Consider the following 16,801-nt stretch of genomic DNA (forward strand, 5'->3'; position numbering starts at 1 on the left):
ATTGTGAAGACGCTCTGCGTAATGTAATTGGATTACGGATCCCATCAGAGAAGTTTCCTCCGTAGTTTGTGCAACCGGTCTAATGTGGCTTATCTCACATTGGTGATTACGGGTCCAAATTCTGGACTTGGCCCACATATTCACACAAAATGAGATCTGTGACATGTCATTACACTGGCAGAAGACAAACTATTGGACTAATTTAAAAGACAGCAACTAAAGCTGAAATTGGGTATCAGTTTAAAGAATCCCCCCCCCCCCTTGGAGGCCACTTGGTCACCAGGTGCTTGTATATGGTCTGAAAAACCTACTCCCCCCTCTCACATCCCTCCTCCGCTACTCACCAGGCTTTGTCTCTTTCAGAGTCGACGTCCAGCAGGAATACCCCTCAGCAGCCGGGATCAGATCACCACGCAGGAGACGGATGATGTTTATCTAGAGTCCCCTCCACTCCCCATCTCCCGCTCCCTCTCTCTCCCTCTCCCCCTCTCTCCGTCTGTCTTCTCGTCTCTTTCAACCCCTTTCTCCTCGCTCTTCCACTCTCTCTCTCTCTCGCTTGCTCTCTTTGTCTTCCTGTTTCTTTCAGCTACTTTCTCCTCACTCTTCCTCTCTCTGTCTTTCTCTTTCTCTCACTATCTTCCTGTTTCTTCAACCACTTTTTCCTCCCTCTTCCCCTCTATGTCTCTCTCTCTCCGTCTGTCTGTCTGTCTGTGTCTCTCTCTCTCTCTGTCTCTCTCTCTCTCTCTGTCTCTCTCTCTCTCTCTGTCTCTCTCTCTCTCTCTATCTGTCTGTCTGTCACTCTCTTTCTGTCTGTCTGTCTCGCTCTGTCTCTGTATCTATCTCCGTCTCTCTCCCTCTCTCTCTCTGTCTGTCTCTCCTGCTCCCAAACTTTCCCTAAAGAGCACTGAAGTGTTTTGAGCGGTGAGTGGAGGAGAGGAGAGAGAATCCTGGCTCTTGTGCTGCCAGTGTGCTGTGTGTGTGTGTGTGTGTGTGTGTGTGTGTGTGTGTGTGTGTGTATGCCGGAGAGAGACAGCCTGTGAATGACAAAGAGGGGGAATGAAGGGGCTCACTCAGGGGACCGAGTTAGCAGGGCAAACACCACTTTACCCTCCCTATGGCTCTCTCTCTCTCTCTCTCTCTCTCTCTCTCTCTCTCTCTCTCTCTCTCTCTCTCTCTCTCTCTCTCTCTGTGTCTGTCTCCCTGTCTGTCTGCCTCTCTCGCTCTGTCTGTCTGTCTCTCTCTCTCTCGCTCGGTCTGTCTGTCTGTCTGTCTGTTTCTCTTCCCCTCCCCCGTCTATATCGCTCTCTCTCTGCTTGTCTCTCCGTCCCCCCCCCCCCCCGAATCAATCTGGGATACCGTGCTGGGAGATGAACTCTTTCTTAGACGTGATAATGTAAAAAAGTGACTTGGGGAATGTTGCAAAAAAAGAAAAAGCTGCGTCATCATTTAAGTTTCTTGTTAAATAAAAAAGCTGTTTGAAAAATTCAATTCTCTCTCTCTCGCTCTGTTCAGTTCAGTTCAGTTCAGTTCAGTGAGCTTTATCGGCATGACGTACATGTGCACACTGCTGAAGTGCAGATCTGAACCAAACAGTAGGGAAATAAGATGAAATCAAATAAATCGCGTAAATAAATCAACAGATTCTCCACATTCTCCTTCGCTCGTTTCCACTCTCTTTCTCCCCCGTCTCTCCCCCCTCTCACACACACACACACACACACACACACACACACACACACACACACACACACACACACACACACACACACACACACACACATACTTCAACCCACTCACAAACAGAGAACCAATGTACAAAACTGGACATTCAGACCGGGAGCACACGAGAATGAAAGTGATGTGTTTAGAAATTCTTCTAAGTAGAGAAACGGGGAGGGGGGGGGGGACACGGGGGGGGGGGAGACACGGGGGGGGGGGCGGACAATCAAGCAGCCCTAGACCAACAGCCTTTACAGAAAAGCTCACAAAACCGCATCAAGTACAATGTGCCTTGGTCACACAGTTGAAAGTGCCCCCCTCTCCCCCTCCCCCTCCCCCCCCCACCATCAAATGTCTCCCTCCCCGCTTCCCTTTGTGCTCTGCTTGCGCTCCACAGTCCAGTAAATCAAGATGTCCAAGGGGGCTTTAGAAAAAGAGGGAACTGCGAAACTTGGTCGGGTTAATTGTGTAGTTTAGCGCTGCACACAGCTCTGAGGACGCGGCTGGTCCCAGGGTTGGGTAACTGCTCGTGGCTTCTCTGCGGGAATCCTAAAATCAAAATTCACCAACATGCACAGATATACATCATACCCCACGCCCTGCGTTTGTGGACATATGCATGTGTGTGTGTGTGTTCTTTTAGTTCTATCTTTGTGAGGACCAGTTTGAGTTTCTAACCACCGGAGTGAGGACATTTTTTGCAATGTGAGGACATTTTGGTCAGCCCTCGCTTCTTTAAGGGTCTATTTTAGGGTCAGGATGTGGGTTTAGGGTTAAAACTGGAATTAGGATTAGGATTAGGTTTAGGGGTGTAGTTCTGATTGTTAAGGTCAGGGTTAAGGACTTTAGGATGTGGTCAAAGGGGGGTCCTCACAAGGATAAAAGTACAAGAATGTGTGTGTGTGTGTCTGCTGGACAGTGATAGAAGAATGGTGAGGGCAAGGGTGACAACAGTTGTCAAGGGGTCACTATAGCAACTGCCGCCCAGGAATGAAGTCTAACTGAGTATGTGCTGCTATGTAACCAGCTGAACGGTATGCTGATGTACACACAGAAACCCATGTGCTGACACGTGCACGCACGGACACACACACACACACACACACACACACAACAGACCATAAATATGATCTTAATAGATCCTCACAATACTGCATGCCAGCAAAAACCACTTCACCACGTCTGTGATCCACAGAGCAAAAGACTATGGATGTGAAATTTGCTCAGCGGTAATCTTCTGGTTATTCATTTGAGTGGGTAATTATATTGTTTCATAGGCAACTAGCAAATTATAAAGCCTAACTAGCTCCGAGTGCCCTTACACTTGCACTTTTATGAAGACTAATGAATAACAGTATTGTACTTGGCAAGGCGCTGGCATTTGGCCGGCACCGTAATATTCCAGCACAAAGTCTGGATGTAAGATGAGTGCGATTCAGGGAAGAAAAAAAACACACACAACCCCAAAAACATCATCCAGCAATCCTAATGAATGTATAAAGACACTCGTCTGAAGTAGACGGCCAAACGCCGGGTCCAACGTATGTCTGGCTGGGACAGACGTGCAGAGAGGAGCTCTCTTACGCAACTATCCATTGACTGTAGCATTGAAGTTTGACCACATACACGCTATCCAAAGAGTTTTCTTTTTTTCTCTAGCGGGAGAGTAGATTAGCAAACAATGACTGATCTGTTCTCTCTTCAATGGTTCTACCAAAGCTTTGATTCCCTCTTTTCTTTTTCCGTCTTTCTTTCCCTGCATCCTCTGACTGCCTCTTCCCTCCTATACTGCAGCTTGGTACTTCAGGGTCTTACTCAAATGCTCCCCCAACTTTTTTTTTTAACTCAAATGCATAGCTAAACACAACCGCATTTGTATAATAGCATAATATATGATATAAAATAATATAATATAGATCATCACATCACATCATAGCATAAAGAGGAGGGATGCTGTTGATGTTATTCTTGTTTTTGAAAATTTTCCCTTTTCTCCCAAATTGTATGTGGCAAATTACCCCACTCTTCCGAGCCGTCCCGGTCGTTGCTCCGCTCCCTCCGCAGATCCGGGGAGGGCTGCAGACTACCACATGCCTCCTCCGAAACACGTGGCGTCGCCAGCCGCTTCTTTTCACCTGACAGCGGGGAGTTTCCCCAGGGGGACGTAGCGCGTGAGAGGGTCAGGCTATTCTCCCCAGTTCCCCCTCCCCCCAGAACAGGTGCCCCGACCGACCAGAGGAGGCGCTAGTGCGGCGACCAGGACACATACCCACTTCTGGCTTCCCACCCGCAGACACGGCCAATTGTGTCTGTAGGGACGCCTGACCAAGCCGGAGGTAAGACGGGGATTCGAACCGGCGATTCCCATGTTGGTAGGCAACGGAATAGACCTCTACATCACCCGCATCCCCCCTGTTCAAAAATGTTCTTCTTATACTTGTTAAGGTTTTGTGTAGCAGGTTGCCTTGCAAATGTAATTTCCCAGGTAAACGGGTAAGAACGGGTTTTGGATATTAAAAAAAATAATCAGATGACCCGGCGACCCCTTCGAGGTCGCGTGTGATCCAGTGATTGCACCAGGAGAGTTTAGGATTCGTAACATTCTTTATCTTGATCTTTACAGAGGAAGCACACATCAAGTCACACACACAGTACATGTCAGGCGGTCTCGTGAACCCTGGATGACACGGCTAACAGCTTACCCCCTCCTCCAGCTCAGGGCGGACTCGCGACACCCCGGAAACCAGCGCTCAACGCCCTCCAGCTCCAGAAGAACCACCTGAAGATGGCCTTTGGCTGCCCCACACGCGGAGACCCCAGCAAAACGCCCCTCAGCCCCTTCCTTCAAGTGTCCCCCCCGCCCCTTCTTAATGACGCAATCCAACCTCCGAACATTTTCAAACAGAAAAACCCAAAACACAGTACACAACCATCCCTCCGACATGCAATATCGTAACATACACCGACGTTTAGAAGATGAGCCTTCTTCTTCTTCTTCTTCCAGCAACACCCAACGATGAGACGCATGAGAAAACATCCGTGGATATAGTATATACATTAACTTTTTTTTTATCAACAGTATTTACATAATAGCGGAAAAAGGTCCTGTCTCTACCCAAATCGATGAAGGAGTAAATTCCCTTGTTTACACTGGACACGGTATAGATACATATCAATGCTTTGCTTTTTTGGCTTAGAAGAGTAATCAACAAACATAGCGCTATGTGACTCGAGACTGTAACACTAAAATATACAAATTGGTTTGTCCAGGTCCACACACGTTAAGTACGTAATGCCGACGGCGGCGGCCCTCCCTGTATCCAGAAGGGAGCGCGTCAACGAATGACTCGCCATCTTCTGTGAGTGTCCAACGACCCGTTGTTAAGCCACTGTTAAGGCCGACTTCTGCTCTTTACCTGCAGCTTTTAACAGTCCCGCTGGCTCCATCCGGCTTTCCATCCTCTTGTTCTGTACTACTTTGCTGAGAAATACTACTTGATGAGAGAGCGACATCATTGCATCTACAAACGTTATTGGCGAATTGCGGGTTACAGCGTCACCTTACGTTAGTCGTTCCAATAAAACGCATAGCGGGCGTAAATCAACAGGGCAGACTGACACAACCGGTCACTATCTGTGCTAAAATGATGGGGGTGGGTGGTGGTGGGGGGGTGTTTCACAGGTACACAGATTGCAATGTGTCCATTGGTGAGACAGCCTGTCCCAGAAATGCATTATCAGCATAGCGTCATTTCTGTGATCTGTCCCACGACAGACAGCTCAGACAATGGATCCCTTAGAGGAGGAGAGGTGGATGGACTGGATGCGGGCGGCCAGGGTTTTCTCCAGGTCCTGCAGGATGTCACAGCCCGGGCTGTCCGGAGGCGCATCGTACAACAGCTGCTTGAACGGCTCCAACTCCATCAGGATCACCATGTTCTTCAGGAAGTAGCCCTCTATGTAGGCCGCCAGGTCTGGAGCGCCGAGGAACTGGCCGAAGAAAACAGAGGGATGTGCCTTACACATGTGCAGAAGCGTGTTTTGCTACGGTTTGTTATCGCAGCTGGATGTGGAAAGACACATCACAGAATCCCCGACCAGATTCCCGCCCCATGAAGTCAACTTGTACTATCACCATGTCGATGATTCTATATGGATGTCAAATGATGGAACCTCCCAGCTCATGACTGCATACATTTCTTTTTTGTTGGATTTTCCCCTCCCCCCTTTTTCTCCCCAATTGTATTTTGCCAATTACCCCACTCTTCCGAGCCGTCCCGGTCACTGCTTCACCCCCTCTGCCGAGCCGGGGAGGGCTGCAGACTACCACGTCTCCTCCGATACATGTGGAGTCGCCAGCTGCTTCTTTTCACCTGACAGTAAGGAGTTTCGCAAGGGGGATGTAGCACGTGGGAGGATCACGCTATTCCCTCGTTCCCCCTCCCCCCTGAACAGGAACCCCGGCCGACCAGAGGAGGTGTTAGTGTAGCGACCAGGACACATACCCACATCCGGCTTCCCACCTGCAGACACGGCCAATTGTGTCTGTAGGGATGCCCAACCAAGCTGCAGGTAACACGGGGATTCGAACTGGCGACCCCCATGTTGGTAGACAATGGAATAGACTGCTATTCTACCTGGACTATTCTATTCTCTGTTCATCTTTAGGCTGTGGCTGCCCCTGTACCTTTGTGTGGTTGTAGATCTCCACACAGGTTTCAGTGTTGATGTTCTTGGAGCAGATAATCTCACAGTGCCTCTGCAGCGCCTCCAGCTGGAAAAACTTGGCTGCTGACAGAAGCTGCAACAAATAAACAAGGGAACCAAAATAAAGTTGGTCAGCTTGCTGAGAGACATAAAAACAGAGGGTTTGGACAACACTACATCCCCACTGCCGCCCCTATACTCTAACCCAGACCCCCCCCCCCGGTCTAGAGCACAACTCTTTCTATGTATGGTCTGGTAAAGGCATTAAGACACTGGTAGACCTGTAGAAAATGATTCAATCTTGATTTTTGATCAGTTAAAAGATAGGCACAAAATCCCAGCCACCCCCTTTTTTTTGTGTGGATTTTTTCCCTCCTTTTTCTCCCCAATTGTATCCGGCCAATTACCCTACACTTCCGAGCCGTCCCGGTTGCTGCTTCACCCCCTCTGCTGATCCGGGGAGGGCTGCAGACTACCACATGCCTCCTCCAAAACATGTGGAGTTGCCAGCCGCTTCTTTTCCCCTGACCGAGAGGAGTTTCGCCAGGGGGACGTAACGCGTGGGAGGATCATGCTATTCCCCCCAGTTCCCCCTCCCGTCCGAACAGGTGCCCTAACTGACCGACTTGAGGAGGCGCTAGTGCAGCGACCAGGACACATACCCACATCCGGCTTCCCACCCACAGACACGGCCAATTGTGTCTGTAGGGATGCCCGACCAAGCCGGAGGCAGCCACCCAATTTTTTAGGTACTTACAGTTATGCAACTATGGTGTATTCACTCTCAAACTGTTTCAATACAGTGGTGTAATCTTCTCTTTAGAACAAATATTCATTAATAGCGAGGACTCGAGCAAATTAGTGACGTGATTCTATGGGTCACACTCCAGGGCAGTGAAAGAAAATACAGCTAAAATTAAAACAGATTGGGAGAATAACTCTGGTGTTGAAATTGTAGATGGAGTGTGATGACATGTGGCTCAACCTATCCAGCTGTTTTACCACTAATAGAGCAAAAGAACTGCAATGTATGATAAATCATAGACTACATATTACGAGACACAATTAAATAAACCTACATCTATCCAATTTTTGTAATAAGTGCAAGACTACAGGAGGCACATATATTCACTGTTTACTAGAATGTGTATAGATTCACAAATCCTGGAAAGATGTTCTTAAAGAAATCCATTCCATCCATCCATTTCCCCCTTTTTCTACCCAATTGTATCTGTCTAATTACCCCACTCTTCCGAGCTGTCCCGGTCGCTGTTCCACCCCCCCTCCCCAGTCTCTGCTCCACCCCCTCTGCTGATCCGGGGAGGGCTGCAGACTGCCACATGCCTCCTCCGATACATGTGGAGTCGCCAGCCGCTTCTTTTCACCCGATAGGGAGGAGTTTCACAGGGGGGATGTAGCGCGTGGGAGGATCACGCTATTCCCCCCAGTTCTCCCTCCCCCCTGAACAGGTGCCCCGACCGACCAGAGGAGGTGCTAGTGCAGCGACCAGGATAAAGGGTTGGAGTACTTTTACAACTTGCTTAGGACCTGATTGTTTAAGGACCATAACAGCAGGGCTCTGTGGTCTGGCGTGGGGACAGTAGATGTTTTATTTTCAATACATTGTGTTTATATGTTCCTGTTTTGTATTGTCATTAGCTTTCTCATCTGTCAAATCTCTCATGAACTGTAAAAAAAGAAAAAAACTAAACATAATGTCATTACATTACATTAGTCATTTAGCCGATGCTTTTATCCAAAGCGACTTACAATAAGTGCATTTAACGTAGGAAATCAGGAGAACTACTAGTCATCAGAGGTCATAAGTGCATCTTCTCTCTAAACAAGCATCTAAGAGCAAAACCAGTGTTAAAGTAAAAGCGAAAGAAAGAGATTTTTTTTTTAAACGAGTGAATACAGTAAGTGCTAAGAGCAAGTAACAGGGTAGTAGTTCTTGAAGAGGTGAGTTTTCAACCTGCGCTGAAAGACGGGCAGCGACTCCGCTGTCCTGACATCAGTGGGGAGTTCATTCTACCACTGTGGGGCCAGGACAGAAAAGAGCCGTGACCGGGTCGATCGGCAGCAGGGGCCTCTGAGCGACGGGGCAACCAGGCGTCCCGAGGCAGCAGAGCGAAGTGGTCGGGTGGGGGTGTAGGGCTTAGCCATGGCCTGGAGATAGGTAGGAGCCGTTCCGTTCACTGCCCTGTAGGCTAGCACCAGAGTCTTAAACTGGATGTGAGCAGCTACTGGGAGTCATCTGCCAAAATGTTATTGTCATAACCTGTTCACAGAGAAAATTTCCTTTGCAGCCAGACAGAGCAGTTTGCTTATTTGTCTCTGCTCATGCAGTGGTAGTCAATGTAGAAGTCTTCTATCATACATTTCACCTGCATTTCACTCTCACATCTCATATCTATCTTGTGTTTTGCATTAGCAGCATACACGGTGGCAGCCATTGTAAAAGCCTTTTTTATCATGCGTATATCCCTCATTCATATCGCAAAAAACAAATATGAAGAATGTTGTAAAATAAAAACAAAAACAAAACACAAACATGTCAACATGTAAATGTAACTCAAATAAAGAGAATTTTGTAATAGGATCCATTTAAATACAAAAAGAAAAAGAAAAAGAAAAGGAGAATATGAATCTATTTGCTGACTGGTTTGTTAGCATACACACAAATGAGCCTACAGCAGCTGATAAGAACAGGAGAAAAGACTTACTGTGACAGAACTGTCTGAAGACAATTAGACAAATGATCTTCCTCACACAGTGGCTTTAACATGTGCATATTTCTTTTGTCTGTTTTTTAAATAAGACCATCTGGTCTCTACATGGCTGTCTAGGAGAAGCAATGATTGAATAAAGGAAATTATAAGAAGATCATAGGCATTGTGCAGTGTGATTTTAGGGCTGTATTTGATTGTACAGATTACACAGTTCTTGGTTGATTATGGATTCTCAAAATTGGCAGCTTATTGGGTGCAGATATAACTGACTAATAGAATTCAAACAGGCTATTTTAATCAAAGTTATTCAGAAATGAAAAGTGTGAAATCCGGAGAGCCTCAGGGAAGCTGCTTAGGACCACTGTTGGCCACAATTTTCACAAATGATATGCCACATTCTGAAATTCCATCCATCCATTTTCCGAAACCGCTTATCCTGCCCCCAGGGTCGCGGGGCTGCTGGAGCCTAACCCAGCAGTCATTGGGTGGCAGGCAGGGAGACACCCTGGACAGGCCGCCAGACTGTCACACAGGGCCGAAATACACACACACACACTCACACACATTCATACCTAGGGACAATTTCGTATGGCTGATTCACCTGGCCTACATGTCGTTGAACTGTGGGAGGAAACCAGAGCCCCCGGAGGAAACCCATGCCATTAACCTTAAATAATGCCTCAATAGGAAGGTCTGCAAACGATTGAACAGGGGGGGAAAAAAGACATAAAACGCTGAAATAGTTATTATTAATCTTTTGTTATGATTTCCTAATTATCTGTCAGGACTGGCGCTGCCCATGGACTACAATACCCATAATTCCATGCTCAACCTCACAGGTGATCTCCACCCACCATCTCGTCTTACACTGTGATAATACTGGTTACAGTAATACTGTATCGGTGATGCAATTTTGCCCATAAAACAGTAGCGGATATGAAATTCGCTTTTTTGTTTGTTTCTTTTTTTTTTCTTCTTTTTTTGTTAAGCTCTGTTCTTATAATGTTTGCAAGTTCATAAATGTGGCTATTGAAAAAATGTAATTAAAATATATAATGTTTATAAAGTTTACAACGTTATAATAATAACGGGACGGCTTATAATGTTTGTTAGTTCATAATTGTGGCTATTAAAAATTCCAATTTAAAAAAGATGAAATTCGAGGTGCTGTATTCGGAGGAGTCATGTTGAGTTCATGGGATGTTCTCGTAGGGGCAGAAATGGCATCAGAGTCGGAGACGGATAGTGAAATTGGAAATGAGAATGAGGACTTGAGATGGTTTGAAAATAAGAAAAGAAGGAGGAATACATTTAATTGCTCAAGTGATGCTAGTCAGTCATTGGGAACAGCAGAGATGTATCTTGTTGGGATGATGGCCGTGACAAAAGAAGATGGGACTTTCAAGGACCCACATTAGGTCGGAAATTTTGCAGGAGGAAAACTTGGAGATAGGAGGAAAACTTGGACGGTTATCACCGATTGTATCTCAAAGCATCAGAGAGCTAGAGCCCTTAAGATCAAGGTATTTAGACGGTCTCTCTGTGTGAATTGCTTCCCACTCCCTTCCCATTAAAAGCAAATAGGAAGGGAGTGATAAGTGGCGTGCCACTGTCAGCAGAGGCCGAGTCATTTAGGGTAGTTGCAGGTGTGTGTGGGGCAAGAAGAATGACTAGATTCCGAGAAGGGGAGAAGGAGGGCAGCAAGTCTGTGTGTTTGACTTGTGAAGGGGAATTGCCGGAAAGAGCGCACCTTGATTATGTGAGTTACTGGGTGAGGCCATATGAGAGAGCTCCTCTCAGATGTTTTTGCTGTCAAGAATATGGACATGTTGCAGCAGTATGTAATGGAGTCAGGAGATGTGGGGGATGTGGGGAAGACAACTGCAATGCGGAAGATTGTAAAGTTGAGAAAGCACAAGTGAAGTGCCTGCACTGCAAGGGAGATCATGATATGGGGTCAGCACAGTGCCCAATAAGAATTAAGGAAGAGAAAGTGAATAGGATGAAAGCAGAAAAGGGACTGTTGTATGCTGAGGCTGCTAAAAGAATGGAGAGAAATGACGAGAATGATGTGAGACGAGAAGCTAGGGAGGACAAGTCAGTCAGGAAACATGCCGAGTTTTGCTTTTGTAAGGACCAAAGCAAGGTTTTGGCCTTTTGGGCAATAGTTTTAACTGTACTGCTGGAGTAGAAAGAAAATCTGAGAGAATTGACATAATTGTAGATGCAGCAAGGAGGTTTCTGGGTGTTGTGTGGCAATTGCTGAGAGAGGCTTTTAATCCCTCTCACAAACCTGAGAAATAACTAGTTTAATTGAGAAGACATGATTTTTTTTTTTTTAGTAAAACAGCCATTCTGGTCCACTCTCCATTCCAGTTCTCTCCCCTCTGCTCTTCTCCCTTTACACAAATGACTACATCTCAGGGGACCTGTCTGCTAAACTCCTGAAGTTTGCAGACAACACAACCATCATTGGCCTCATCTGGAACGGTGATGAGTCTGCATATAGACGGGAGGTTGATCAGCTGGCCCTCTGGTGCGGCCATAACAACCTGGAGCTGAACACACTCAAAACTGTGGAGATGACAGTGGACTTCAAGAGGAGCCCCTCAACACTGCCCCCCTCCCCCAATACTCAACAACACTGTGTCTGCTGTGGAAACCTTCAGGTTTCTGGGATCCACAATCTCCCAGGACCCAAGGTGGGCATCTAACACAGACACAATCATCAAAAAGGCCCAGCAGAGGATTTATTTTCTCTGTCAGCTCAGGAAGTTCAACCTGCCTCAGGGACTGCTGATTCAGTTCTACACTGCAATAATCCAGTCTGTCCTCTGCACATCCATCACTGTCTGGGTTGGATCGGCCACCAAACAAATCAGGGACAGACTACAATGGACAGTTAGGTCTGAAGAGAAAATCATTGGTGCCAACCTGCCCACCTGCCCTCCATTCAGGACTTATACACCTCCAGAGTCAGGAAACGTGCAGGCAACATCACTGCAGACCTATCCCACCCTGGTTACAACCTGTTCCAACTCCTCCCCTCTGGTAGGCGCTACAGAGCACTGTACGCCAAAGCAACCACATATAAAAACAGTTTCTGCACTCTCATAAATAAATCTAAACATACTCTATATACTGTATATTGTACATATACATGCATATTCTGCCATGTCCATCTACCACATGTATATAAGTAGCCTGCTAACATAGTTATTCCGGCATCGCTGCACTCTGCACTATCGCCTTCCTGTTTCACCTGTATAAAGTCATTCCTTGTACATATTCCTTAAGATTGTTGTGGTGTTATTCTATGTGCAAAAATACATGGCCAAATAAAGATGACCCAGATTCAGTTGGTGGCAGTAATGCACCAAATAGTTGTTTGTCAACTGTCAATAAACCTTAAAAAAAGAATAATTCGCCCTCTCTCGTGTAGGACGGTGCACACTACACATTTTAAGAGCCTCTCCTACAGAAGAACAACAAGTGAGGACCATGTGTCTCCACATCACTGCATGCCCCGGTTTTATTGGACTATAACCTGGTCTTGTTCATCTGCAAACTGGCCGTGATTACCGGTTAACCTTTCCTGCAAGCCACGCAGCTGAACGTACCAAAACAGAAGGCGATCGCATCCCTTTCCATTTCTTAAACGCCAACGCAGTCGCAACTTAAGGCTCTTTTGATCGAGACCATCAGACGACCGACGGAGCATCGAAGATCTTTCAGCGGATGAGCTGTGTTTGAATCTTCCCTTGTTACTTGAGAAAAGTACTGTTGTTTAAATTCATTTGCACACGCTGACCCACACAGTTTGCTAGGCAGACCATCTACTTTCTTTTGTTCCTTTGCTACTTTAATTTTTTTTCCTTTTGATTGCTACCTGGTGGCACGGTGGTGCAGTGTACGGTGGCATAGCAGTCGCCTCACAGCAAGAAGGTTCTGGATTCGAGCCCCGGGGTAGACCAACCTTGGTGGTTGTCGTCTGTGTGGAGTTTGGATGTTCTCCCCGTGTCTGTGTGGGTTTCCTCCGGGTGCTCCGGTTTCCTCCCACAGTCCAAAGACATGTAGGTCAGGTGAATCGGCCATACTAAATTGTCCCTAGGTGTGAATGTGTGTGTGTGTGTGAGCCGTGTGATGGCCTGGCGGCCTGTCCAGGGTGTCTCCCTGCCTGCTGCCCAATGACTGCTGGGATAGGCTCCAGCATCCCCGTGACCCTGAGAGAAGGATAAGCAGTCGGGATAATGGATGGGTGGATGGATGATTGCTACCTTGGTAGCTAGATTGCGCATGCGATCTCTGTCTCTTTTTCTCTCTCTCACTCACTCGTTGTCTTACCATGCCTGTCCTCCTGCGCACCGGGACATAGCCTTCCACACACATACCTTCTCTTGTCGGCGAAGTGGCACACAGCCACACACACGCGCACACACACACACATTCATATCTAGGGGCAATTTAGTACGGCTGATTCACCTGACCTGCATGTTTTTGGACTGTGGGAGGAAACCGGAGCCCCCGGAGGAAACCCACACAGACACGGGGAGAACATGCAAACTCCACACAGAGGACAACCCCTAAGGTTGGACTACCCCGTGGCTTGAACCCAGGACCTTCTTGCTGTGAGACGACCGCTCTAACCACTGCACCACCATGCCGCCCCTTTTTTTAACCTTAAATTTTAATTGATTGTTCCAATAAATTGTTTTCATTGAAGAAAGTTCGTGTCCTGCCTGTTTTGTGACAACATTTATGGACGCCTTCCTCTTCCAACTTAAGTACTGCAATTGGTACATTGACTATTCCATCAACTTGACTGGCTCAATTATAACTTGAACATCAAAATTAATGGTTGATAATTTTATGAGACTGATTCATGACACTGATTTGATTATTCCATCCATATTCGTAGTTTAATTATATAATATTAAATGTCAGAATTAATGGTTAGTAAATTTATGAGACTAATTATATGAGACTGATTTGATAACCCTGTTGCGCCCACAGCTCTTTTGCGTTAAATGTCACTTGTCTGTTTTGTGTGGTGTTGTATGGTATTTTAGACTTACAGTACACGTCACTCGACTTAAACACCGACGTTAACATAAATGTTAACGCTTAAATTAGACTTTGATTTTATGCCCACTGCACCACCGCCGAGACCAAGACAAAAATCCCTTGCATCCACGTGACACTTGGTAATAAAAAGATTCAGATTCTGATGGCTGTGGGCTCGGGCATTAACATTTAACAGGGTCCACCCATCCATCCATTATCCAAACCTCTTATCCTTCCCTCAGGGCCGTGGGGATGCTGGAGCCTAACCCAGCAGTCACTGGGTGGCAGGCGAGGAGACACCCTGGACAGGCCGCCAGGCCATCACAGGACTGACACATTCACACCTAGGGGCAATTTAGTATGGCCGATTCACCTGACCTACATGTCTTTGGACTGTGGGAGGAAACCGGAGCCCCCGGAGGAAACCCACACAGACACGGGGAGAACATGCAAACTCCACAGAGGACAACCCCGGACGACCTCCCCAAGGTTGGACTACCCCGGGGCTTGAACCCAGGCTCTTCTTGCTGTGAGGCGACCGCGCTAATCACTGCGTCCCCGTGCCGCCCTTAACAGGTTCACGTCAAGTAAAATAAATCAACTTCAAGGGCCTTCGATTGTCTGGTGTCCTGACCCACACCGGTCCACCTGGAAACCACAGGTTCCTCTTAAGTGTGTATTTCACAGGGTTTCGTTTGGTTTGAATTGAAAGGACCGGCGGACCTCATCTGAGCGCTTGAATGATGATGGCCTTACCTCCATGACATCACTGTTCCTGATATGGAGAACTTCCGTTCCACCACAGTAAAGGTACTGCATTACCAGCTGGGGAAAAAAAACAACCAGCAAAACAACACAACAATATTTATATCAGCACACACATGGAACAACATGACTTACACTACCTTCAGATATTGTGTTTGGATATCAAAAAGCACATTATACAGATAAAATCATTAAATACGTTTGTGAGGCACACAGGACGAGACGGCATACTGACATGCCGGAAATGTCTCCGTTATCGCTCCATTACCTGAAAAATGTGGTATTTCACATGGCTTATTTCAATGCACGTGTTTTCACCCGAGGGCCTGTTTGCGAGGAGAGACTTGAACCTTGAGAAAGGCGGAGAGAGAGAGACATTGAGACAGAGAGATGTAAACGACTTCGCAGCCTTGGCCTAGAGATGAACCGTGATTAACTCTTTGGTTTTATTCATGTTCTTCATACTTTCTTCAAATGGGAATCGTCTTTTGAATATGTAACACACATGGCATGTTAGGCTGCAGAGGCAGAACTGAGAATAGGCCCTGAATTAGCGGTCCTTCATGTGCCTTCTCCTCCTCGACACGTCTGCACACACTTGGCGACACACTTGGCATGACATGTCATCACTCCTCAATCACAGTGTGACAGGAGTGGTCACTCAGAGATAACCGAACATGACACGGACACAAAGAGGACGTCCTCGCCGGATCCTGGAGGCCAGAAAGAAATGACCTTATGGATCAGCAATAAGAAACGTATTGAGGGGAGTCCGGATGGCGTAGCGGTCTATTCCTTTGCCTACCATCACGGGGATCGCCGGTTCGAATCCTCATGTTACCTCCGGCTTAGTCGGGCATCCCTACAGACACAATTGGCCGTGTCTGCAGGTGGGAAACTGGATGTGGGTATGTGTCCTGGTCGCTGCACTAGTGCCTCCTCTGGTCGGTCGGGGCACCTGTTCTGGGGGGAGGGGCAACTTGGGGGAATAGCGTGATCCTCCCACGTGCTACGTCCCCCTGGTGAAACTCCTCACTGTCAGGTGAAAAGAAGCGGCTGGCGACTCCACGTGTATCGGAGGAGGCATGTGGTAGTCTACAGCCCTCCCCGGATCGGCAGAGGGGGTGGAGCAGCGACCGGGACAGCTCAGAAGAGTGGGGTGATTGGCCAAATACAATTGGGAGAAAAAAGGGGGGGAAATCAAAAAAAGAAATGTATTGATGCAACATTTCAACACCTCGACGCAGCTCCTCAGAAATTCACACAATAATCTGATTTGTCAGTGCAAACAAGGTGCGGATGTCAAACTTTCCTTGCGGTTTTTAAACTCTATGTTCTGTCAAGATAAATACCCAACTGAGATATTAACGCATTACATATGTTAGTATGTCTGTTAAGAAACTAACTGACACCAAAATTAAAATTTTAACAACTTTTAATACTATTTTTCAAACAATTTAAAATGGCGGCTGTCCAACGCCTGTAAACACTGCAATGCCTCGACAGTAGTCATGGTGCGTCTGTAATGGTGTCTGTAACCAGACATGTTGGAAATAATCAAAAATCAAGTTTAGACTATTACTCTGCACCGGAGAACACTAGTGTGTTTCTAGGACAGAGCAACGAACTTCACGAAGGAAATGACGCGACCAACACACGCCATAAATAGTGACATGACGCACACGATGATGTGCAAATTTTGCTGCAGCTCATAAAAATAAGAACAGCGCTATCCATGCTTAGTTCCAACAAGATATAGTCTCTGTACCATATGTCACTTTTCACTGGAGTACATTTATTGCTAATATCTGATG

At 46.8% G+C, this 16,801-nt stretch overlaps 2 protein-coding genes across 2 annotated transcripts in view; both read right to left on the reverse strand.

The window, feature by feature from the left end:
- Window positions 1–407, reverse strand: part of mlc1 (modulator of VRAC current 1) — an 8,230-nt gene extending 7,823 nt beyond the window's left edge. The window contains exon 1 of the mRNA XM_056282448.1: window positions 345–407. The gene's annotated coding sequence lies outside the window, so the exon portion shown is untranslated. The remainder of the gene's footprint in view (window positions 1–344) is intronic.
- Window positions 408–5,499: 5,092 nt separating this feature from the next.
- Window positions 5,500–16,801, reverse strand: part of btbd11b (BTB (POZ) domain containing 11b) — a 146,613-nt gene continuing 135,311 nt past the window's right edge. Inside the window, exons 14-17 of the mRNA XM_056282029.1 lie at window positions 15,256–15,337; window positions 14,979–15,047; window positions 6,407–6,520; window positions 5,500–5,709 (exon numbers count right to left, since the gene is read on the reverse strand). Coding sequence (XP_056138004.1) covers window positions 5,500–5,709; window positions 6,407–6,520; window positions 14,979–15,047; window positions 15,256–15,337 — 475 coding nt within the window. The remainder of the gene's footprint in view (window positions 5,710–6,406; window positions 6,521–14,978; window positions 15,048–15,255; window positions 15,338–16,801) is intronic.

Source organism: Lampris incognitus, chromosome 6 (genome assembly GCF_029633865.1).
Source record: "Lampris incognitus isolate fLamInc1 chromosome 6, fLamInc1.hap2, whole genome shotgun sequence".
In the NCBI taxonomy this organism is placed as follows: Eukaryota; Metazoa; Chordata; class Actinopteri; order Lampriformes; family Lampridae; genus Lampris; species Lampris incognitus.